Source organism: Narcine bancroftii, chromosome 12, assembly GCF_036971445.1.
Source record: "Narcine bancroftii isolate sNarBan1 chromosome 12, sNarBan1.hap1, whole genome shotgun sequence".
Lineage (NCBI taxonomy): Eukaryota > Metazoa > Chordata > Chondrichthyes > Torpediniformes > Narcinidae > Narcine > Narcine bancroftii.
Genome location: NC_091480.1, coordinates 35,889,645 through 35,915,627, shown reverse-complemented (window position 1 = coordinate 35,915,627; position 25,983 = coordinate 35,889,645). Strand labels below are relative to the sequence as shown.

At 42.0% G+C, this 25,983-nt stretch overlaps 1 protein-coding gene across 4 annotated transcripts in view; it reads right to left on the bottom strand.

Moving 5' to 3' along the window:
• Nucleotides 1–5,161: 5,161 nt before the first annotated feature.
• Nucleotides 5,162–25,983, bottom strand: part of grifin (galectin-related inter-fiber protein) — a 108,568-nt gene continuing 87,746 nt past the window's right edge. For all 4 annotated transcript variants that reach the window (XM_069906978.1, XM_069906977.1, XM_069906976.1 and 1 more), the window contains 3 exons: nt 18,285–18,364; nt 14,920–15,082; nt 5,162–5,584 (listed from right to left, as the gene is read on the bottom strand). In XM_069906978.1, the coding sequence (XP_069763079.1) occupies nt 5,420–5,584; nt 14,920–15,082; nt 18,285–18,364 (408 nt within the window). In that variant the 3' untranslated portion in view covers nt 5,162–5,419. The remainder of the gene's footprint in view (nt 5,585–14,919; nt 15,083–18,284; nt 18,365–25,983) is intronic.

The following is a 25,983-nucleotide window of genomic DNA, read 5'->3' as shown; positions in this document are numbered from 1 at the left end:
AATCAATGCAGCAGAGATATGGTTTCTCAGAAGAATGGCCTGCAAATCAAATATGGACAGGATAACAAATGAAGAACGAAAGCAAAACATACATTACTTAAAACAATCTTTGGGCACATCAAGTGAAGAGGTACATTAGTACTTTTAGTTACAACTGGAAAGCTAGAAGGAAAAAGAAGGCAAGTCCGACAGAAATGAAAATGAGAGCTGCAATAACATCATGGTCAGAAACAAGGGAGGCAATAAATACAGTTCGGAGGGTCAGAGCCTATGATGGATGGAGAGACATGATCACCCACGCTGAATGGCAAGGCACCTGAACGAACTTGTATGTTTTGTTTATAAGTATGTGTGCTATATTTATGTACTGAGGATCAGAGAAATCCATCATGTTGGGTTGGGATATTAATAAATGAACTTGAACTTACAGGTTAACTTCTGTGCTGGGAAAGATTTTAGAAACATTGATCTGAGACAGGATTAGTAGTCACCTGGAGAAAATGGATGAATTAAGGTCTGTCAGCTTGGATTGATTAAGAGTATTTCCGAATCCAAATCAGAATTTATTGTCATGAACGTCATGAAATTCAGTGCTTTGAGGCAGCGTCACAGGGCAAACCTTCATATTATGACCATCTTACAACATTGCAATAAAAAAAAATAATGCACAAAAAGTCAGTCAGTGTCTTTTGTTCAATGATCATTCAGGAATCTGATGGCAACAGGGAAGAAGCTGTCCTTGTGCCGTTGAGTGCTCATCTTCAGGCTCCTGCACTGTTTTCCCAATGGTAGAACTTGGATGGTGGGGGTCTTTGAGGATAGAGACTGTTTTTTTTAAGACACCGCCTCATGTAGACGTCCTCGATAGAGTGAAGTCTGGTGTCTGTGATGTTGCAGGCCGAGTTAACAGCCCTCTGGAGTTTATTCTTGTCCTGAGAGTTGGCACCTCCATACCAGAAAGTGATGCAACCAGCCAGAATGCTCTTCATGGTACACCTGTAGAAGTTTACGATAGTCTTCAGTGACATATAGAATCTCCTCAGACACCTCACAAAGTATAGCCGCTGGCGAGCCTTTTTTGTGATTGTATCAACATGGAGACTCCAGGATAGTTCCTCAGAGATGTTGACACCCAGGAATTTGAAGTTCTTGACTCTCTCCACTACTGAGCCCTTGATGAGGACTGGGTCGTGTTCCCCTGACTTCCTCCTGAAGTCCACAATCATCTCCTTAGTTTTACTAATATTGAGGCCAAGGTTATTGTCATTACACCATTCAACGAATTGATCTATCTCCCTCCTATATGTTTCCTCATTGTTGTTTGTATTCTGTCGACGATTATTGCACTTGTGATGATACAACCAACAGCCCACTGCAGGGGGTGATCGCTGTACCTACAGGAAGACCACCTAAGGGGCTGACTCCACCTGGCCGTCTGTCAATCAGCCGACCTGAATATAAACCTGAGCCGGCCCCTCCTGAACCAGTCAGGTGGGAAGCCACCAAGGATTGAACTGGTGTTCAGACTTTTACTGGAATAAAGCCTGTTGTACAGTCTTTTGAGTTTTGTGTTTGCTCACTGCTACCTCAGCCCACCACAGCACTTAACTAAGTTGATAAATATTTTTGACAAATTAACGAAAAAGAATGGGTGAGTTAACGCAGTTGATGATATGTATGTGGACAGGTCTCTGATAGGATATGCTGCATATCAGACTTGTCAGAAATGATGAAGCACATGGCACAACAGGAAATTGACTGAATAACAGACAACCATAACTCCTGGTCTACGGTTATTTTCAGTCTGGAAGGAGGTAAGTAGTGGTGTTCCCGGGAGATTGTTGTTAGAGCCATTGCTTTTTAAAATCTATATTAATGCCTTAAAGTCAAGGGAACAAACCACAAAATCTAAACCTGTGGATGACCCCAAACCTGGCACTCTTTTTTAAAATAATTTATTTTCTTTTTCAAACTTATGTAACAATTATACAGAACACAAAACACCAAAGAAGCCCCCACTTCCCTATCCTTCCTAAATAAACCCAATTAAGGAAAAATAAATTAAATTTTGTTAGTGCATAGAGACACTCTACTAACACGGTGTTATATCTTTTAAAGAAGCCTTCTGGCTAACCTGAAATGATCACATGCTTAGAGTGGTGTTAGTGAAGTGACTACATATTCTCAGATAGGCTGCCAAATTTTCATGAAGGTGTTTCTAAGATTATATGTGATCTTTTCAAGAGGAATATAACTGTTTATTTCCAGACCATCTATCAATGAGGAGAGGGGAGTCAAATTTCCATGTCACTGTTATACATTTTCTGGCCACACATAAAACAATTTCTATAAATTTAATTTGGAAACTAGTTAAAGATCTACTGGCACTCGTGAACAACCTCCCCCCCCCCCCCCCCCCACCCTGTCCCAGTAAGCAAAGGTCAGGATCTAATGGGATTGTGACTAAACCTAACACTCTTGTGAACAGGATTGTAATAAATTCTAGCAGGGGTTTAAACCAGTCTAGTGCACTGAACAGATAAATGGCAGATGTTTTTTTTTAATTGGAGAAATGTGAGGAGATTGGTTGAAAGAATGAGGAGAGGCAATATAGAATAAAGGATTTTTTTTTTCAAAAAGAAGTGCAGGAGCAGAGGGACCTGCCAGTCTGAGTGCATCACACAATGAAAGTGGCAGGGCACTTGTTAAAGCACATGTAGTTCTGGGCTTATCAATAGAGATGTTGAATGCAAAGGCTCAACCTGTATAAAGTAATGGTTTGGCCTCACCTGGAGTATTTTGTTCAATTTTGCTTTTCTGATTGAGGGAGAAGATTTATAGAAAAGGGTGAGGGAATTTGATAGTTATACAATGGTAATGGGTCTGGACAGAATGGACAATGTGTGACTTTTTCTACTGAAGAATCAAGGACCAGAGGTCACAAGTATAAAGAAAGGAATTAAGAATAACATGAGGGAAAACATTCTCATATAAAGTGTGGGATAAAGCTGGTATAAGGTAATATGGGGAAATCAGTGATGTAGAGCCCACTTAATTACGAAAGTGATGTAATTGGTTAAGTGAATTGGCTAGAGATGGCAAGTTGAGTACATCTTTTAAAAAATATGAAGAGGAGCAGTTGAGAAAAAACATTATTTTAAGGGGTAAAATGTCTGGTTGATGTGGTGTACAGAGGGAGTTTATTCTGATGGATCATCAAACACAGCAAATTAGAGAACAGGCCTCACAGGCAGTTCAGAAAAGTCTAAGAAAATATTGTTGTAATTGTACAGGATGCTGGTAAGAACACATCTGTAGGATTGTAGTGTTGTGTGCAGTTTTGGTCATTCCAAAAGAAGAGAATGCTAGCCTTGAAAATGGTGGAGTGTCAATTCACTTAATTGATACCTGGGCTGAATGATGTAAATTTGGATGTTAGGCTTTTATTCATTCAAGTTTATTAGAATAAGGAATGATCTCATGGTAAGGCATAAGATTCTGAAAGGGATCCTTAAAGTGGACGTAGAGAGCTGTCTCTTGTACCTTAAGAAAATAAAATCAACGCCACTGATTCAGTAAAGCAGATTGTCCATTTAGAACTACTGAGGAGAAATGTCTATTTCTTGGTCAGAGGCTTATAAATATTTGGAATTCTTTACTGCAGAGAAATGTAGTGACTATTGAAGACTCAAAGTGAGGAACTTATGAACATTCAAGGGTAATAGGAATTGTATGGGAAAGAGTCCTTGTGTGCAGGAGTGAACAATATCCATTTGAATCCCAAGGCAGGTTTAAGGGGCAGAATGACCTATTCCTGTTGTTTCCTATATTCTTATGCTTGTAAGTCACTCATTTTGCCAATGTAAAAGTTGTGGCTGAACTATTCCAAATAACCCTCAGCCAGAATTGTTCCTGCATGTTTGCACCACAGCTCTCTACTATTACAGATAGCAATGTTCAACTAATTTTAGTTCAGTCTGTGTGTTTCTCAATTTTGCTGAATGGATTGAACACAGCAAATGTTGGTCTCCGTCAGGTCACTTGTAAATATCTTTACAGATGTAAAAGTGCCCAGATATGTCCTGCTCATAAAAATGGCAACACCTACAGTAATTCAGCCAACAGTGCCATTGAGTTATGTTTATTAATTAATAACCTACTCAAGAATTCTCAGCTTCGGACCTCATTAAATCCTTTGTCCACAAGTGGTCTTACGAGCTGAACATCAGAGGCGAGATGAGAAGGTTAGTGATTGAGGTCAAGGCAGCATTTGACCATAAAGAGCTCAAATTGAAGTGAACGTTCAGTGGGAAAAACCCCTCTAGTGGCTGCAATCACTCCCGGCACCAGTGAAGATGAATATAGTTGTCAGATCCCCATGACCTCAGCCACAGCATCCTGCTCGAAGGACTGTCTTAAGCTCAAAGGACTTCAACTTCCTCACCAATCTCACTTCCATTATATTCATAAAACAGCTGGCACAATTGTTTTTTCTCTTTTCACCTAATCAGTGAGGACACTGATAATCAAAGAACTGCTCGACACCAAACATTTGAGAATCTCATATTTACGAATCAAGATATTTATTTATGTGAATATAAGAATACCTGGTCCTGCTGAATCACTTCTCCATCGATTGACACCCTGTTGTGGTGGAGAAGCTTGTGTGGTCCTGTAGCCATGAGAGTGATGCCGCCTGGAGCTATGCTCCTGGTAGGGTCACCCAAGGTGGTAAGATCGAGAGTGAGGTCCCTGACAAAGGACAGTCTAACCAAGTCCTCAATGATGGAACAGGCAAATGAAGTTACTCTGAACTCAACGGCTGTGAAGGCAGACGACAAAGGCTTCAACAAATCCATCAGCTCCAATCGTGGTTTTCAAGCCATTGGAGCTAGTTGGTTGACTTGTGAAATATCGTGTGCTTCTTGGAGGGCACCATCAAGTACACGTTAAACAAATACACGCATGGGCATCTTCACTCTGCGGACCAGTGGAATGAAGGCCATCATCCTCGACCTCTGCATGTGTGTTATGTTTGGTTGCATGCCTGCATGTTTTATATTGAGGTCAGGAGAACACTGTTTCATTGGGTTGTACTTGTGCAATCAGATGACAAATGTGACTTGATAATCAAGAAGAGACATCTATCTCTTAAAGCCTGTTTATTCAATTTTGTTATTCTGGTGATAAAGAGTCGCAACGTCAAGAGTGAGCATTCCTTCAGAAATTCATACATCGTGTAAGTTTCTTGACCTACTGAAATGGTCACATTGGTACTGCAGCAGTAATTTGGTTTTGGTTAAGACACTCATCTTCCTTAATTTACCAGCATAAGCTTATTTTCTTTGGCCATACTCTGTTGTGTCTAGCACTTACACTTTTGAAGACAAAAGGACTGTGAGTGCTAGGCTTTTTCACATCACATGAAGATATTTTTGGTGATTTCTACTGAGGAAATTTTGACATCATTCAAGACTTGAAACCTGGTGATAGAGTTAAGATTTTTCACACGATGTTTGAACTGACAAACTGCTGCTCCATCAAGCAAAACGTGGAAATATTCTTCGTCAGAATAAATTTCAACCTGTTATAAAAACAGAATAAAATTGGTGAACTTTCCAATAGATTAGATTGACTTAATCTTCGTTAGCATGGTTTAGATCTTAAGATGTAGAAGCAGAAATAGGCTACTCAACCCATCGAGTCTGCCCCACCATTTAACCATGAGCCCCACTGCCTTAATGTTTTTGTCCTGACTGATCAGGAATATTTAACTGCCTTAAATACTCCCAATGACCACTGTGGCAACAAATCCCACAGATACACCACACTCTGGCTAAAGAAATTCCTCGACATCTCCATTGTAAGTTGATGCCCTTCAGAACTAAAGTTGTGTCCTCTTGTCTTAGACTCTCCTACCATGGGAAACAGCCTTTCTACATCGATTCTGTCTATGCCTTTCAAAGTTCAAAATATTTCAATGCGATCCCCCTCATTCTCCTAAATTCCAACAGGTACAGGACAAGAGCCATCAAATGTTCCTCATGTGATAACACTTTCATACCCAGAATTATACTTGCGAACCTCCACCTCTCTAATGTCAGCACATCCTTTCTTAAATGAAGACCCCAAAACTGCTCACAATACTCCATGTGAGGTCTCACCAGTGCCTTATGAAGCCAAAAAGTCACGTCCCTATTTATATTCCATTCCTCTTGAAATGAATACCAGCATTGCAATTGCCTTCTTCACCACTGACTCAACTTGTAAGTTTACCTTTAGGGTATGCTGCACAAGGTCACCCAGGTCCCTTTGCATCTGGGAATTTTTAATTTTCTCCCCATTTAGAAGAAAAGTCTGCCTGTTTTTTTTCTACCATAGTGCATCACTGTGCAGTTTCCAACATTGTATTTCATTTGCCACTTCTAATCTTTATGTCCTTCCATAGCCTCCCTGTTTCCGCAACACGACCTGATTCTCTGCCTAGCTCATAATCTGCAAATTTGGCTGCAAAGCCATTCATTCCATAATCTAAATCATTGATATATAACATAAAAAGCATTTCTCCCAGTACCCACCTCTATGGAAGACCACTAGCAACTGTCAGCCAACCAGAATATGATCCCTGTATTTTAACTCTCTTCTTCCTGTAAATCAGCCAATGCCCAACCCACATTTGTATGTTTCCTGTTATACCTTGGACTTTTATCTTATTAAGTAGCCTCATGTGTGGCGCTTTGTCGAAAGCCTTCTGAAAATCCAAATACACAGCATTCCCTGCATCTCCTTTATCCAATTCGCTCGTCACTTCTTCAAAGAATCCCAATAGGTTTGTCAAGCAAGATCTTCCCTTAAGGAAGCCATGCTGGCTTTGGCCTATCCTGTCATTCAAGAACTCCGTAACTTCATTCTTGACGATCGACTCCAACGTCTCCCCAACCACTGGCATCAGGCTAACCTGTCTATAATTTCCTTCCTGCTGCCTCCCTCCCTTCTTGAAAAGTGTGGTGATATCTGCCATTTTCCAGTCCTCTGGGACCATGCCAGAATCTATTGATTCCTGAAAGATCTTTAGCAATAACTCCACCATCTCTACACACTACTTCTTTCAGAATCCAAAGGTGTAATCCTTCTGGTCTAGGAGACTTATCCACCCTTAGATCATTCAGCTTTCTGAGTGCCTTCTCCCTTGATACCCTTGAACTGCACTGACTTCCCTCTCTGATACCCTTGGACTTCTTGCACACTGCTGATGTCTTCCACAATGAAGTCTAATGCAAAATACTCATTGAGCTCCTCTGCCATCTCCTTGTCTCCCATTATTATTTCTCCAACATCATTTGCTCATGGTCCTTTATACTTGAGGAATTTTTTTGTATTCCCCTTGTTGTCTGCTTTCATACTTCATCTTTTCCCTCCTTAGGAGTTTTTTTTGTCTTCTGCAAGTTTTTATAAATCCTCTATCTTCCCACTAATTTTTGCTTCCTTGTATACCCTCTCTTTTGCTTTTATGTTGGCTTTGACTTCCCTAGTCAACCACAGTTGTGATGTTTTTTCCTATTTGAATATTTGCTTTTTTTTTGGTATCTTCCACCTTCCTCATTTCTTCCAGACTTTCCATCCATCCATTGCTGCTCTGTCGTCTTCCCTACTCGTGCCCCCTTCCAACCTACTCTGGCCAATTCCTCTCTCATTCGACTGTAATTCCCTTTACTCCACTGAAATACTGACACATCTGACTTTAGTTTCTCCTTGTTAAATCTCAATCATATTGTGATCACTGTCCCGAATGCTTTCTTTACCTCATGCTCTCTAATCACCTCTGGTGAATTACACAACACCCAATCCAGTGCAGCTGATCCCCTTGTGGGCCCTTCAACGAGCTGCTCTAAAAAGCCATCTTGTAAACATTCTACAACTTCTCTCTCTTGAGATCTAGCCCCAACCTGGTTTTCCCAATCTACTTGCATGTTAAAATCTCCCATGACTACCACAACATTGCCCTTCTGGCACAGCTTTTCTATTTGGTGTTGTAATTTGTTGTCAACATTCTGGCTACTGTTTGGACATCTACATATAGCTTCCAATGGTATCCTTTTACCTTTTCAATTTCTTAACTCAACCCACAATGGTTCTATATCTTCTAATCCTGTCACCTCTTTCTAATAATTTAATGTTATCCCTTACCAACATCACCTCCTCTGATTACCTGCCTATGCTTTTGATATACTGTGTATCCTTGGAAGTTCAGCTCCCAGTGACATCCATCCTTTAGCCATGACTCCATGATGGCCACCACATCATACCTGCCAATGTGTAGCTATACTACAAGATCATCCATTTTATTTGTTATGCTGCATGCATTTAATTTCACGTGTGGCCTAGCTGAGTATACCCTTCAAAAACAAAAGACTGTATTTTAACCCAGTGTATTTTGGTGCTTAAAAATAGCATGAGTCAGGAGACTACTCCATGTTACTAATGCAATAATCTATTTTAACGAAGCAAACATGAAGCTCCGGAGTGGTGCTCACCCCAGGCAGATGTTGAAAAGGTGCTGGTAAGGGTTTGGGGATGGGGTGGTTGGGGGGGGGGGGGGGAATAGAGCAGAAAGAAGTGGTCCAAGCCCCTTGTGTGCCAATATGAGAAGTTACCAAGCCCCAGGATTTAATTCTTGAGCCTCCCTGGTTCAACTTCTCCATCCCAGCACCAACCTCTCTTTTCAACCCACCCTTCGAGATAAGTTTATGCACCTTTTTTCCTTTTTTTGTCTTTGTTTATATTCCTCTTTATTCACTTTAATCCCCTTAATATTAACATCTTGTCTTATCAGTTGCGCCAATGGTTCATTTGCTAAGACAAACAATGCAGGAGATGAAGGACAGCCTTGCCTAGCTGACCGTGTCAAAGGAAAAGATGAAGAAAGTTGTCCATTGGTAGCTGCTTTAGCCATTGGACTTTTATATAAAGCTCAGGTTTATGCTGTTGATCATTCACTGAACATGGCAGTTTGCATTTTCATTTGTGCTTCTTCACGTTGACCACCTGAGGCAGTTATTGAGGTCTGGCCGTTACAACAGCTTAGGCTGGTCATCGGAGGGGCTCTTGCCTGATCTGACTAAAACTTGGAGCTGAAACAGGCAGGGTTTAACTGAATGGACTATATGTAATGGCAGGAAGAGAAAAGAGGAACGTTGGAAATCTGAAGCATTTCTGAACGCTTCATATATTAATTTCCCCATTTGTTTGTATTGATCCTGCTAAGTGGCTGCATTATGTATCCCCCTTTCTTTCTTAGATGCTAATGAAGCGAATGCACATTTCCTACAGTTTCCGTTGGAGGGAAGGTTTTTTATTTGATAGTATCTGGATCAGAAGCAGTTTTGGATTGCATTGAATTTGGTCCTCAGCATTGCATTCTTGAAAATGTGTGAGGGCTTTGAACAAAACAAATTATTTTAATTCATTTGAGACCACTTTCCCTTTCAACCAATGGGCCTCATGGTGTGGTCCGCAAACACTGAGTTTGGTATGCAGTGATCGAGAACTACATGATTACTGGCTCCCAAAAGCAAATCTACGTATAAACTTTAAAGGTGACTGATAGGGTAACTGTAAATGTCAGGCTCCATATCGACTTTCTTTTTTTCATGAACATTACATGTGATACTTTGAAGCGTGATGTCTGTTGTGCAATTGATCACGGAGCTTGTAAGATACTAACCTACAGAGATGGGGGGATACATCTTTAGTTGCCATTTTATTACAAAAAATATATATAAATTAAAAAATTTAATTTGCCTGATTCTTGTCCAGAGCTTGAAGGCAGCCCATGCCATGGAGTTGGCTCTGTGCCACTGGAAACACTGGACTGGATTTCACCTGGGCATTGCAGGATATTGTGAAGCAGCTTTTGTTACAGAAACCATCCTCTTTTCTCTGCTGTCGACAATTTATTTAATGTGTGGTTAATCCATAATGACTGTCGTACAGTAGTCAACTAAGTGCTAACCTACCCTCCTTACATTTAAGATGTTAAACCAAATCCCTGCAGGATTAGATGTGGTACTGAGATCTCACAACACAATGCTTCTCCTGATGTGCGATCTGTTAATCCTTCCTAAACGGAGATTAGCTTCCATAATTATCAGTACAGCAGAGCTATTTCCACACAAAAGTTTTCCTTTTTAAGTTACATAATTGGCTACGGCACCTGAGGAGGAAACATCAGAAAATGCAGCATGATCCTTGACTACCTGAAGCAACTTCCTTGCCTTTCTCCTTCATTTTTGCAAGATTGCATGGGAGCCCGGCGAGTGTTTGACGAGGAGTTTGCAAAGTTTCACAGTACACATGACAATAGCAAATACATTAAATCTGATTAGAGTTTAACTATGCACCTGCCACAATTCAATGACACAGTAGCCTCTCTGCATTGTACAAAATTGGTGGCAGTTGAGCATTTTACCCTCCAAGGAGTTTAAGCCATGGAAGTGCTTTAATGCTACATAAACAACTAGTAGATTTGCAAACATTTGTTCTGTGATTCAACTTTGAAAATTCTTGCAACAGCAAAGAAAAGAAAAATCAATATTTATGGAGGAAAATGCACTTGCGTTTCTCAGGTGGAATCCACACAATTTTGTAGCCGTATAAGAAAATAATCTCTATATATTTCATGAGGGTCTTTTGAATATTTTATATTTAAATGTATTTGCAGTTTCATAGAGGCAATTACAAAACTACCATTGTTTTTGTTTTGTCTAGCTGACTAGAAAAGGACAAGCTCCAAGGGTGAATAATATGACATAACTACATGTTAGAAATGTAATTTATCTTTTCCAGTGAAATACCTGACTTTTCCACCCACGAGGAGGAGGAAAGGCTGTGAGGAAAGTAAAACAGCACGGGAAAAGGCAGCAATTCACCGTCACCCCTTCCACAGCCTATTCACAGGTAGCTCAAGCGTATCAGGAAGCTGAGAGGGTAGCTATGGAGCCATCGAACTACAGTACAGAAAACAGGCCATTTGGCACTTCTAGTCTGTGCCAAAACATCATTCCTCTAGTCCTACTGACCTGCACCCATACCAGAACCCTCCAGGCCACTCCCATACACGTATCTATCCAATTTATTCTCAAAACTTAAGACAGAGCCCACATGTCAGATGGCAGCTCGTTCCACTCTCTGAGTGAAAAAGTTCCCCCTAATGCTCCCCCTAAAACTTTCACCTTTCTAAACCCATGTTCTCTCGTATTTATCTCTCCCAATCTAAGTGGAAAGAGCCTATGGTGTGATTTGTCTCAGGCTGCAAATTTTAGCTTGGTAAGATGATCAACCTATTGAAGTGTGCTTGAGTTTCTACAGCTATTAGAATACAGTGGTCGCCCCTTATCCGCAGGGGATATGTTCCAAGACTCCCATCAGATGCCTAAAACTGCACATAGTTCCAAACCCAATATTTACTATGTTTTATTCCTATACATACCTATGATAAAGATTAATTTATAATTAGGCACAATAAGATATTAACAACAATAACTAATAATAAAATAGAACAATTATAACAATATAGGTACACAATCCTTTATCTGGAACCCTGGGGGACAGTGTGTTCTGAATTTTGGAATTTTCCGGATTTCAGAAAGCCAGATTTAAGCCCACCCAAATTGTGCTGCGGTATGCACCCCCACGCCCTTCCAGTCGTGCTGCCATCTTCCCCACCCCACAACCTTGCCCGCCTGACTCATGCTGCCAGTCTCCCTTCGACTCACGCTGCTGGTCTCCCACCTTCCCCTGACTCGTGCTGTCGGTCTCCACTCCCGCCCCCGACTCGCGCTGCTGGTCTCCCCCCGAATCACGCTGCTGGTCTCTCCCCCCCCCCCCGACTCACACTGCCGGTCTCCCCCCTCGCCTGCCCGACTCGCGCTGCCGGTCTCCCCCCTTCCCCCGACACGCTGCTGGTCCTCACCCTCCCACTGACTCATACTACCAGTCTACCCCCCCCCCCTGACTCGCGCTGCCGGTCTACCCCCCTGACTCGCACTGCCAGTCTCCACCCTTGCCCGCCCGACTCACGCTGTCGGTCTCTTCCCCCTCACCGGATTTTGGAGCTTTCCGGATTTTAGATGTCTGGATAAAGGATAATGTACCTGTATTAAAAAAGGGGGTTACTTGAACACAAGCACTGTGAATCCACAACAGTTGATTTGATATGCGGTACTGTATATTTGGACTGAAATCCCGGATAAAGGGGGACCACTGCAGTCCAAAAGTCTGCTTCTCTATCTCTTCTTGGTGTATTATAAGCTTTCATTGGAAAATTGTTAGCCTCTTGATGAGAAAAGAACCTTGCAAAGTGCTCTAAAGGCACAGCACACCTGCATTTACTCCTGGTATTTCTTGTCAGCTTGGAAAATTCCTTGAGTGGATCAAATATTGAGAGTCTGGGAAAAAAAAATCCTGATTCTTCTTCAGTGCTTTTAAGGGCATCTCTCTCCCCATTGTAGCCATAGTATTGCTGCGTGCGGCAGAGGTGAATGAAAACACAGATGAGAGGGGACACTCTGTACGTGAGCTCCCATGCAATGATCTGTCATGACTGTTTGATGAAGGGTTATTAATACAGCAGAGAATACTGCATTAGCTCCAGTGTTCATGAAGCAACAACAAAAGAAAAGCTGCCATCTACAATGGAATCACTCAAAATGAGGTTTTGTATGTTCTTAAATACTCGATGGCTGATCATCAATCTCACCATGATGCGTTCTGGGATTTTTTTTTGTGAATGTTCAATGAAAGCCTTAAAAATTCCCTATAGATAGTCCCCAATTTTCAAAGTTACGATGGTTCAAATCCGTACTTTCTGTTTTGAGTTCTGATGTGTCCCTGTGCTTGAGATATGCGGCATGCTATTTTTGCGCGATTCTGGGGGGGTGGCAGCACAGTCGTGCACAGCATACTCTCTCACGATGCTGACTCAAATACGCTCACAGTCGCAGTATTCAACATTTAATTATAATAAGTGGTAAGTTCTCGAGTTACAATTTTTCTGACTTACTATGGGAATGCTGAAGTGGAACTCTATTGTAAGTTGGGGACGACCTGTAAGTTTGGAAGAGGGGGAAGGTACGCGATGCACAATATGGTTCATTGCGGACAAGTGTCCATGGGAGAAAGGCAATTCCCTGATAATGGGACTTCAACTCATAATGACGGCTAGCATCATCTACACTGGGCCAAGTTGCTACAATTTATGCCTGAGAAATGGATGCCAATGGCCTGCAAGGAATGTACTCTGGATAATTATGAAAGTCATAACTTTCAACCTCAATGTCAAGTTGAAAATTTATGCCCAAGTCAATATTTAAGGGAAGGGTAGTCACCAATTTGAAGAAAGAGAAATGAAAGGTCATAGAAATAGACTGAGCATGAGGTATTGGATATTGATTGAGCTGAACTGATTCATGTTATATTTCTATTATTTGCTCTGATTGATTCAACGCAAACTGAGGATCCAGATCCATGGTGTTCGACAACTCTCCTGGGTTGATTCTCATGAGCTGAGTTGAGCTCCGTAGTATCTCTACAGCATGAGAGAACAGGAAGGAATAGGCATGGAATTTGGCTAGAACAGAAGATTAATCGGGATAATTCCCATTGTACGCTCTGCCTTGACTTCCCTGACAAGGATGTGACAAACCTCAGGCCCCTCCCCACCAAAGAGTGCTATTTTCACGTAGTGTAATGAATGCTTCAGCATGATGCTGAACCAAGCCATGAAAGACCCCAACAATGAAGACGCTGTTTACATCCGGTACCGCACGGATGGCAGTCTCTTCAATCTGAGGCGCCTGCAAGCTCACACCAAGACACAAGAGAAACTTGTCCGTGAACAACTCTTTGCAGACGATGCCACTTTAGTTGCCCATTCAGAGCCAGCTCTTCAGCGCTTGACGTCCTGCTTTGCGGAAACTGCCAAAATGTTTGGCCTGGAAGTCAGCCTGAAGAAAACTGAGGTCCTCCATCAGCCAGCTCCCCACCATGACTACCAGCCCCCCCACATCTCCATCGGGCACACAAAACTCAAAACGGTCAACCAGTTTACCTATCTCGGCTGCACCATTTCATCAGATGCAAGGATCGACAATGAGATAGACAACAGACTCGCCAAGGCAAATAGCGCCTTTGGAAGACTACACAAAAGAGTCTGGAAAAACAACCAACTGAAAAACCTCACAAAGATAAGCGTATACAGAGCCGTTGTCATACCCACACTCCTGTTCGGCTCCGAATCATGGGTCCTCTACCGGCACCACCTACGGCTCCTAGAACGCTTCCACCAGCGTTGTCTCCGCTCCATCCTCAACATCCATTGGAGCGCTTTCATCCCTAACGTCGAAGTACTCGAGATGGCAGAGGTCGACAGCATCGAGTCCATGCTGCTGAAGATCCAGCTGCGCTGGGTGGGTCACGTCTCCAGAATGGAGGACCATCGCCTTCCCAAGATCGTGTTATATGGCGAGCTCTCCACTGGCCACCGTGACAGAGGTGCACCAAAGAAGAGATACAAGGACTGCCTAAAGAAATCTCTTGGTGCCTGCCACATTGACCACCGCCAGTGGGCTGATATCGCCTCAAACCGTACATCTTGGCGCCTCACAGATCAGCGGGCAGCAACCTCCTTTGAAGAAGACCGCAGAGCCCACCTCACTGACAAAAGGCAAAGGAGGAAAAACCCAACACCCAACCCCAACCAACCAATTTTCCCCTGCAGCCGCTGCAACCGTGTCTGCCTGTCCCGCATCGGACTTGTCAGCCACAAACGAGCCTGCAGCTGACGTGGACTTTTACCCCCTCCATAAATCTTCGTCCGCGAAGCCAAGCCAAAGAAGAATGAATGCCACAGTGAATGAATACCTGGAATGGTTCTTCAACCTCACATGGCCATGCTGTGGACCGCTCCTCTGTACCCCACTTGTTTGCAAGGTAGGAATTACACACGAGCAATGATTCAGTGAAGCGTGGGTTAAAATGAAATGCTATTTCTTCACTTCTGTCACACAGAAAATTGACTTCAAACCTATTATCAAAGAAATCACAGTTAGATTTTATTAAATTCTATAGTTTTACGTCTAAGCTGATTATCCCAGTTAATCCTACATGAAAGGCAAAATCTGTCATTTCTCTCTTCCCTTTATCCCTTTTGCACTATTCTCCTGAAGTAATCAACTGTCTGTTCATATGTTTTCATGGGCATTAATTGATCTATTCAGGTAAGAATGTGGGTGCAGGTAGATTATTTATTTCAGAGACAACCTCAAAACTGACTCAATACCACCCATTAATGTGTATGAGATAGCCAATCTGAGTTAGTTTGTGATTCATGGACATGAAGCAATTTGAGGCATTTTATCAATACCTTACACAGCGTGAAGTATGGATTGACACAGCACTTCATAACTTTTGAGGAATTCAGCACTTAAAATATAAATTGGTTTTCAAACTGGTAGTTAGTAAGCAGAATACATGAAAGACATTTGGACAGGAACATGGATAGGAAATGTTAAGGGGGGATATAGGCCAAATGCGGGCACATGGAATGAGCTCAGAAAGGGGCCATGGATGAGGCAGACTGAAGAGTCTGTTTCCATGCTGAATTACGATGATTGTATGATTCAATGATTGATACGCATCATGTCGAGTTTAAAAGCAGGCTTGATACAGTAACCCTCTATGTTAGGGTGTAAAAGTATTCAGTGAATGAGTTGATGACGTAACACTGAGGGAGTGCAAGATTGTTAGCGATGGCATCCTTTGAGTGAGATGTTGAAATGGGATTCCATCTGTCACAGTTTTAGCAGTTAAATCTCACAGTTCGTGGACAGAGTGGCTCCTTTTTAGATGGTCTCATCTCTGACGTGACTGCACTGCCGTGAGAAGACCTGCACAATTCAACCCATTCCTACGACTTGAAGAGAATAAAATTTATATTTTTCCTATTTACCAACACTTGCCTTCTGGCTTTCTCTGTCTTGGTGATTTAAATGGCTTGTCCAGATGCTTTCTAAATGGCATGAGAGTACTTGCTTCGACTACCTTCTCAGGCAGCATGCCCCATTGCAGTGAAAATAATATCCACTGATATCCCCCTAACCCCCTTACTCCTCACCTTAAATTTCAGCCACCTTGTTTCAGATATCTCCACAATCGGGAAAGGTTTCCACTCTCCACCATATCTATACGTCTCTTAAAATTTTGTGAACATCCAACAAGTCCTCTAACCCCCTCAGCCTCCTCTGCTCCAAGGAAAGGAAACCTAGCTATCTGACCTCCTACCCTCATTACTGAAATGTTCCAACCCAGCCAACTTCGATTATCTCATAGAGGTGTAAAGGAATCATTATTGTCATGTAATATACTACATTTAGAAATTTACATGAAATTCTTTAACTTTGTCTACTGCAAGGAAGACAGAGTCACCACTTTGTTCAGTGCCCCTCACAGAGGTGAGGCCCCAGCGAAGATCGAACTTGTGACCCCCTGGTTTACCAGTGCTCTAATCACTGAGCTACTGGAACCTTTTAAGATTCAGTTCAAAGTTACTCCAATGTAATTTAATTGTCTGACTTGTATCTTTTCCACATTCTTTATATTAATTTTTATTTTACTTTGTTTTTTTCTTTTAATACCATCTGGCAACGCGGTTAGGTAAGGAGTTTGAGTTTTTCTCCTTTACTATTTTCTTTTTTCCTTTCTTTATTTTGTGCATTGTTAGAGATTTTTGTTCCTAAAAAGGTATATACTATTTAGAATATGAATCTGATTTAAATTTATGTATGTTAGCATAATACGGAATGTCTTATTTAGTTTGTGTAACTGTCCTTGCATCTTATTGAATTGTACCCTTTTTTGCTTGTACAAGTTCTTAATTAAAATCAATAAAATATTTTAAAATGAAAAGTTATGAGAGACATAGAAAGAGGTAGTTAAAATATTTTCTTCACGTGGTGGGGATTTCAAAACAAGATGGCATGTGGTTAAGGTGAGAGAAATGAGTTTTAAAGGGGATATGAAGGGTAAGGTTTTTTTTCCCTGAGAGAGTGGGTGAGAATGTGTTACCAATGGTGGAACCTTATACAATTTCTACATTTAAGAATCATTTACACAGACGTGTAACTTAGCAAGGAATTGAAGGATGTGAACCCAATGTGTGCAAATGGGATTAATGTAAATGATCAAAAAGGCCAGCATGGATCAAAGGGCCCGTTCTTATGCTCTACAATGACTCTATGGCAGCCTGGTAAATTTCCTCTGCACCATCTTCCATGCAGTCACATCATCCACAGTAAAGGCACCTCAGCCATGTTTGTCCGTGTTCACCAAGTTGGCATTCTGGGCTAGTTCCATTTGCCTGCATTTGGTTCAAATCTTTCTAAACCTTTCCTAGCCACATATCCATCCAAATGTCTTATGATTATGGCAATTGTACCCACTCCTACAGCTTCCTCTGACAGCTCATTCCAGATACTGTCTGCCCGCTGAGTTAAAAAAGTTGCCCCTCAGACCTCCCTCTCCTTAAACTTCGGCCCTCTAGTTCTTGAGTCATCTTCTTATCCATAGAACCAGAGAACATTACAGCACAGAAACCGGCCCCTTCAGCTTCTAATCTGTGCTGATATCATGTGACATCCAGAATTGCACAGATGGGCAGAAGCGATGACTGGATGGGAATAAAAGAAATTTAAACCTATCAGGGAAAATAAATCTGGACATATCCTCCAAAGAGTTTTGGTTCTAGGAATGAGCAGCATCCCTGTGACATCAACATGGGCATTCAGTTCTGAGAAAATGATGCCCTTGCATCTAATGCATTTGCATGGGTAGTTGTGATGGCGTTACTGCCAGGTCCCTAAAATGGATCACTGGATGAATACTAAATGGCATCTGTTTAATGTGTTTTAATGTCATTTCCAATGAGTGAGATGTTGACTGAAGTGAAATGGCTATAAGGCAGGGAGATCAGGAGAAACTTGAGGTGAAAAGACAGCTGAAGAATCAAGGTGAATTGTGTGATGCTGGGTTTCTACTAGAAATAGGTGCTCCAAGAGTCTGATGTACTTCTCCCTTGACTTGATATTTGCACACGCCTCCCCACTTCCCAGCTAACAGGTGTGGGAATCTGTGCAAGTCTATGGCAATGTTGATGTGTGACCAGTAGAAATTTGTTCCATGATGATATGGATTGACTCCACTTTCCTCGTCAAGTCAGAATGATCAGTTACCTTTTGGCTCCTGAGGTTGGTTCACCCTTCACTGTCACATTCCAACCAGGACACAAGCCATCAGGCAACTCAGCTTCAAACTGCCCACAAACAGGAAAATAAAGATTAATGCCATTTTATTAAGACAATCAATTTCTCCTTAAATAAATAAATTAATGAGCATTTCATCCATTCCAATTTCATGTGGCCAACGCAACATCTAGTACAACTGTGCTTGTGAACTCCTCTTTGAGTATTTAATCGATACACCGCTCACTGCTTGTTCCGGAGATCTGAGCTGATTGGAAATACATTAAATTCAAATCAAAGTTCATTGATTGATGGTATTGTGGAGATTATGAGTAAAATGATCAGAATCAGAATTTATTATGTTACGAGCCCAAAGGGCCCCAAAACCCAGCAGCAATAGATATTCAACAAGACAAATGGTTACTTAAACAAAAGTTGTTTTTAATTATCTTTAAACATGAAAACAGTATCACATTTTATCTTATCACTATTAACATACTTAACCTAACTTAACCCCCTTCTAATTCTAAGCGCACGTGCATGTAATGTGTGTGTAAGTTCTGAAAAGTTCTTTGGTTCACAGTCCAATTTCACTTCTCATTCTCCCAAGTTCACTGATTGCAGGCAATTTTTATACTTTGCACAGAATTTAACATTTATGAAGTTCACCCAGCTTTGGTACTTGAAAGGTAAATGGTTACCGCTCAGGAAGGTTCTTGTCAGTTTTCAGAGAGAGATTTGTTGCACGCTGGACACCCACAACTGATTCCTTTTTAATCAGCCACTTCAGTGTCTTGCCAAAGAATCTTGCCCCCTTTAGGGTTCTCCAGATGATAACCTCTTTCTTTCAGGTCACCACAGAGTTCCATTTTGTTTCCCTTATTCCAAGTGAAACATTAGACAGCCAGTCCTCTCCTCTTGCATGAACCACAAGGACTTTGACCAGGCTGAACTAAGAACTCTTAGTCCAGTCTTCCAAATGGGGTTTTCCACAAGCTTGCCAGCTTGTCCTGTTGCTGACTGTAACACTGTAGAACTGATCTCTGTCTGTCTGTCTCTGTCTGTCTGTTGTCTCTTTGTCTCTGTCTGTCTGTCTGTCTGTCTGTCTGTCAGTCTGACTGTCTGTCTGTCTGTCTCTCTGTCTCTGTCTCTGTCTCTGTCTCTGTCTCCGTCTGTCTGTCTGTCTCCCTCTCTCTCTCTCTCTTTCTCTCTCTCTCTCTCTCTCTCTCTCTCTCTCTCTCTCTCTTTGAGAGAAAACCTATTTGACTCTCTCTGCTTGCAAACCACATGATCCTCCTAGAACATTAAGTTCCACTCCAGTCAGTCTGCGGTTTCAACAAGTTCTTTCATCTGTTGCCTTTTTGTAAACAACAATCATTTAGCAAAGTCTCTTGGGCACTCTCCAAAGCTTTTGCAAAAGCCCTGGGTCCAACATGTCTAGCATGAGCAGTATTTTGTATAAGATTTGTTTTAAAATGTTTGTATGTGATCTACACTAAAAAAAACCTGCCCCAATTTATCTTCCAAAAACATATCTATTTACAATACAAATACAATATGATCTGTCACAATTGTCATGAACAAGTCATGAAATTAGTTATTTTGCGGAAGCATCACAGGACAAACATGCATATAAAGCCACCTTACTAAAACAAATAAAAATAATGCATTAAAAAGTCAAAGTATGATGGGGTTCTACAATATTATTGAGCAAACAGCCATTATCAAGCAAAGTTTCTGCAGTCTGGACTACTTTGGAAGTACAGATCAATGTGGATCTCACATCCCAGTTTTCTGTTACATCCTCCACAACAATGGTATAATGTTAGCTCAGCTCATACAGCCCAGGAGCAGGGGGCAGTAAAGCAGGAGGGAAAGTGAAAGGGGATGGAGGAGGCGGCAGAGATGGAGGAAGGAAGGGACTCCTTTCTGGCTGCTATATCTAACATGTTATTAAATTATAACATCTAGTGCAGTGGTCTTCAACCTTTTTTCTTTCCACTCACATATCACATGTGCTCTGTGGTTGGTAAATGTGAACTGTTCGGGTCCTCAGGAGGTTTTCCTGTCACCTTATGCCAGGTTGGGGGTTGCCACTTCCTTCCGTAATGGTTGTTCTCCGGAGCTGGCACTGAGTTCAGGACTTGATAGCCTCTTCTTAATAGTTATTTCAGTATGATTGTGCCTGACTTGTGGATGTTCTATATTGGCTGAAAGCCACACGATGTCCTTGTCAGGACCCTTCATGTTCATGTGAATCCCAGCTCCCACTCCTCATCCTGTCATTTTCTAAACTCATTTGCTCATCTCATCTGAATGTGTTACAAAATCTGTCTTTATCCAAATGAAATTCCCCTGTATAGTTTCCAAATTGCGGCTCATCCATGCCCAAGGCGTGATAGGATACTTAGCATTTCTGGCTGCATTTTGTGGCTATCTCTACAATGTTCTCACAGTCAGATGGAAAATGATAACTATCGCCCCTTAACATTTTGCAGAATTAACTTCACCAAACCCCCCACCGTCTACATTCTGGGAATCACCGGTCATGAGATACTTCAAGGAGCAATCACAGAATTACAGTGGCTATGAGAGCAGGGCAAAGGCAGGATCAGTGCTCCCCATGCATCCTCCACAGGTCTATCAGGAATGTAATGCGATTCTCACAGTTTTTCTGATGAGTGCAGTTGACAAAGTTGTGGCTGAAGCAAGCCGCATGATTAGTTTCCCATGCAGCATGTTGAGCATTCTCTCTCTCTACCCATGGGCCAGTTTGGTCGCTGTATGCACCATGTACTACCAGCTCTGCTACAACCTGCTAAGCCTTCCTTGACGTGGATCAGGACAAGAAAGTGTTAGCCAAGGCCCACAAATCAGAACCTCAAAGATCATCTCCAAGGCATGAGTCATAAATTGCGGAACACTACCCTAAAGGCACTGTGGAGTACGTTCTGAGCACTGCGGTCACTCCTAGCACAATCCCAAATTCAAGTAATGATCACCATTTCAAAATCCATTTGCCAAAGTCATTTTTATTCCACAAGTGAGAGAATAAAAATCCTTATTTCGCACAATTCTCCTACCTTCCTTTCATGCTAATCGTTTCAACCTATTTGAATAATTAATCAATGAAAGATCAATCGAAAGTGACATTGCTGGTCATGTTTATGAATAGCACCATGTCAACCAGTCGCCCAGTCCTGCACAGTCTCTAGGAGTAATACAGGAAAGTCTGCGACACTGTGACTGAAGTAAGTTCATGAGTAGGGTGGAAGGCTGATGATACCTGTGAAGGGTGATCTTGAAAGTTGTGAACTTAGAAGACATCAAATGGTGCCACAACACTAGGACTGGCAGCAATCTGGGTGACCAGGCTGACTGGAAAGGTGAAGACACGTGGTACCTGCTGCCACCCTGAGAGAGAATGGCCGATGTCAGATTGGAGGACCCAGTACCACTCATAGATCCCAGGAATCTGTTGGGAGCAGATAGGCCCTTCGGCCCTTCTAGTCTGTGCTGAAACCTCGTTCCATATATCCATGATGCACGTTCAAAGGCTCTTTGAATGAAAGTAATGAGTTTGGACCATTGACCGCATCAAACTTCCAGTGAATTGTTCAGACGAGCTGCTTCCATTGAGGTTCCTATAAGCACTAAAACATTGGGCTTAATGGATGGATCAGCATTTATTGAGATTGAGCTGGCCCTGCCTGAAAAGATTTTCCTCCAGATTCTGTTCAAAGTTAAACGCGAAAGTCTGCATTATGCGTTCACTTCTCTTCAAAGTTATGTGCCAGTAGGGGGCAGTGCTCCCCTATTTTCTATGCATTTCCTATATACCTTCAGGCAGGCCTACTAATAGCTCATGCAGTGACCTGTATGTTCCCATCAACCTTTGTAAGTAGGGGTCCCTTTCAAAATAATCACCTTCATCTTCAGGCCAGAACTGATGTGAAATCTTGCACTCTAGATAGCTTGTACTTCTTGCATGTTGAGGTGCCAAGCCACTCCTACCTGGAGCTACATGTGCTACACTCTGTGCTGTGTTATGATTCAATGTCATTGGAGTCATGTTTGTGTGGGATTCCTGAACTCCCTGAAAGAGAGTACATGCTAACTGTTTAGCAGCGAGCTGTTGACAATTCCCAGCAAGTTCTGGCCTCGTTTGAAAGAGGTAAATATGTTCATTTCAATTTTTTTCAGGCTAAATATACTGAAATATGTATGAAATGAAACAAAAGCAAATGAGCTGAGTTAAAGAGTTGTCTACCTAAGCTCATCCCATTTGTCCCATGCCCCTCCTTAAAATTTTGCAATTTTGCTCACGTCTACCAATTCCTCCGAAACCTCGTTCCATACATCCATGATGCTCTGTATGGAAATAGGTGCTGCCAGGTGCCTTTTTTAAACCTTTGCCCTCCCACCTTAAATCTATACCTTCTAGTTTTAAGATTCCTTTATTGTCACGTCATAAATTTACAAAATTTCTCCAACTTTTCCTTGCTGTGAAGATCCAGGCCTGATCCAATATGCTCTGCAAAATGGCACTGCATTCAATCCATTGAATTAATGAGCTCCACTCTGCATCAGCAGTTGGTACGTCCCAGAGGTACTCTGATGGCCTTTCTCAGCACTCTGTTCTCAGCAAATTTCAGTAGTTGTTAAAGCATCTTTAATTCAGAAATTTTAAATAATTTTATTAAGTAATTAAATGTAAGTTTATGTGTCACAAAATATTTGGTACAGTAAGAAATGTTCTTCTGCAAACAGACAAATAGGCTATCTCTAACAACCATATAAATTTACAGAGTGGAGTTATACAATGAAAAGGAAGATCAATTAGCACCAAGCAAGGGCAGCGCTGTGATGGGATTCATTCAGAACCCTGATGGTTGCAGGAAGAAGCAGTCTTTAAGACTGTTGGAGCGTGCTTTCACACTCTTAAGTCGTCTTCCCACCAGGAGGAGAGAGAAGAGAGTTGTGTAATGGGCCCTTCAGTAGACCGGCAGCAGGAGATACAGATGGAGTGCATGGAGGGGAGGGATGCTCCGAGCTGCATTCATTACCTTCAGTAGCTTCTTGCGTTCCTGAGAAGAGCCACTCCTGTGACATGTGGTGATGCATTCAACAAGTGTACTTTTGACGGTGCATCTGAGGAAGGTTTAGAGGGTTAGGGGAACGTGCCAAATTTCTTTCATCTTCCAAGCAAGTCGGGACATTTAACTCTCATATCCCAGGACAGGTCATCAGAAATATTTATTCTTAAAAACCTGAAGCTATCTACTTTTTACTTCCAAAATAAAAATAATAAATTGTTCAAAGTATACTATATAATCGTAAACTGACTAAAAATAACTGAAAGCCAGCATCTCTAGCTTCAAGGACAGCTAACAGAACCTCCTGTTGGTACACTAATCCCAGACTATTCCCACATGTCAAAAGGATTGTGCACAATTGCCAACCACATTTTTCCGCACTGGGAATCTTTCTTATCTATTCATCTCTTTTAATTTAATTCAATTAGTTAAGGGTTTATATTTTTTCTTCACAAGTACCCATTAGGTAACAGCAAGTTAGAATCTTGGTATATATGTACACTATTCAACATGTGCAACAATCATCATCAACAAATATAAATATAAGTTAAAATATAAAGAAAAATAAATAAACCCATATCCTAATTTTGTCATTTTAATGAAGGTCTTTAATCGTGAGTCAATGGTCATTGCCAGATGGATAGAAGGAAATATTAAAGATGCTCTCAAGATCTTCTTCCAAAAGTGTAACATTCTCACTGGCTCTTGAGAATCTCTGGCCTGTAGCCATCCAAAAGCAGAAGAAGCACTGAGGATGGCAAGGGGAATGTCCGTCCATCAAGAACACAGTGTCAATGGTGGAAGAAGTATACTGAAGAAGAGGATGACAGAAGGAGAGTGTTCCGAGCTATCTCATTTCATTGCACAGAAGCAGAAGTCAAAGACATGCTGAATGGGTGGTGGGAAAGAATAATTTCCCACAAATATTTTCCTAATTTCAATACCTTTCACTTTCTCACACATTATTCTGACCTCATCACTTTTGGTCATCTTCTTTCCATGGCCTTCAACCCTTATTGATTCCCAACCTGACACTGCCCATTTCCACCCAAGATCCACAAACCCAATTGACCAGAAGACCCATTCCTTCCACCTGCTCCTGCTCCATTGACCTGGTACCTGCTTACTCCGACTTTTGTCCCTCCCTGGTCCAGTCCATCTATACCTACATCCACAATACCTCACACGTCCTCCATCCCTTCAACAATTTCCAATTCCCTGAACTTGACTGCCTCATCTTCTTAATGGACATCCGATCACCATACAAATCCATCTCCCATATTGAAGACCTCAAAGCCCTTAATTTCTTTCTACAGACCCACCATCCTGCTGGCAGAACTTAACCTCAACCTCAGTAACCTGCTTTGACTCCAAGTCTAAGTGGTAGTCATATGTACCCGTATGGCCCCAGCTATGCCTTCCTTTTTGTTGGCTACATGGAGCAATCCATGCTACAAGCCTATAGAGCTACTACATTGATGACTCCAGTGGTGCTGCCTTATCCTTATGCACCCATGATAAGCTAGTAAATTTTATCCACGTTGCTGCCAACTTCCATCCCGATCTCAAATTCACTTGGTCCATCTCTAGCAACTTGATCACTCTGTCTCCATCTTGGGAGACAAACTTTTGACAGTCAATTTCTACAAACCCACCAACTCCAACAGTTCCCCTTCACAACTGCTCCCCATTAAGGATTCTATTCCTTTTTTCCCAATTCCTCTGTCTCCATCACATCTGCTCCCAGGTCAAGATCTTCCATGTGAAGTCATCTGAGCTAACCTCATTCTTCAAAACATGTCTTTCACTCCACTACCATTAACTTGGGCCTCATCCACATATCCTCAATTTCCTGCACATCTGCCCTGGCCCCCTCCACCACCAGATGCAGCAAGGCCAGGATTCCCCTTGCCCCTACCTATCACACCAGCAGCCTCCGCTCCACATATCATCTTCAGCAATTTCCCCCACCAGACATATCTTCCCCTCTCCTCCCCTCAACACCTTGCACAGGGACCACACCCTCCGTGATTCTCTTGTCAACTGCTCCCCACCAATCACTCTCTTGGCACCCACACTTCCTCCCTCACCACCACTTGGAGCCCCAAACAGTCCTTCCAGTTGAAGTAGCACTTCCCTTGTGATTCTGCAGGGGTCATCTACTGCATCCAGCGCTCCTGGTGTGGTCTACTCTACATCAGAGAGACTGGACATAGACTTTGATGAGCACCATTGCTCTGTCCACCGCAATAGCAGGGATCTCCCAAAGGTAACCCATTTCTATTCGCCATCCCCTTCCCATGCCAAGATGTCTGTCCTCTTCCTGCCCCCTTCGTACCTCCTTCCCCCTCCTCCCCTTTTTTTTCATTCAGGCATCTGCCTACTCTTTGCTCACACCTTGACAAAAGGATCAGGCCCAAAATGTCTTTGCCTTCAATTGATGCTGTGGGGCCTGCTGAATTTCTCCAATGTTTTTGTGTATTAATCCCCATTTTGGTTTTTGAACCAGCCCCCAATACTTCAGTATTTTGTTATATCTGGAGTCAATAGCTGCTTCATCATGTACTGACTCTGTCTTCGTATGGAAGCATTGT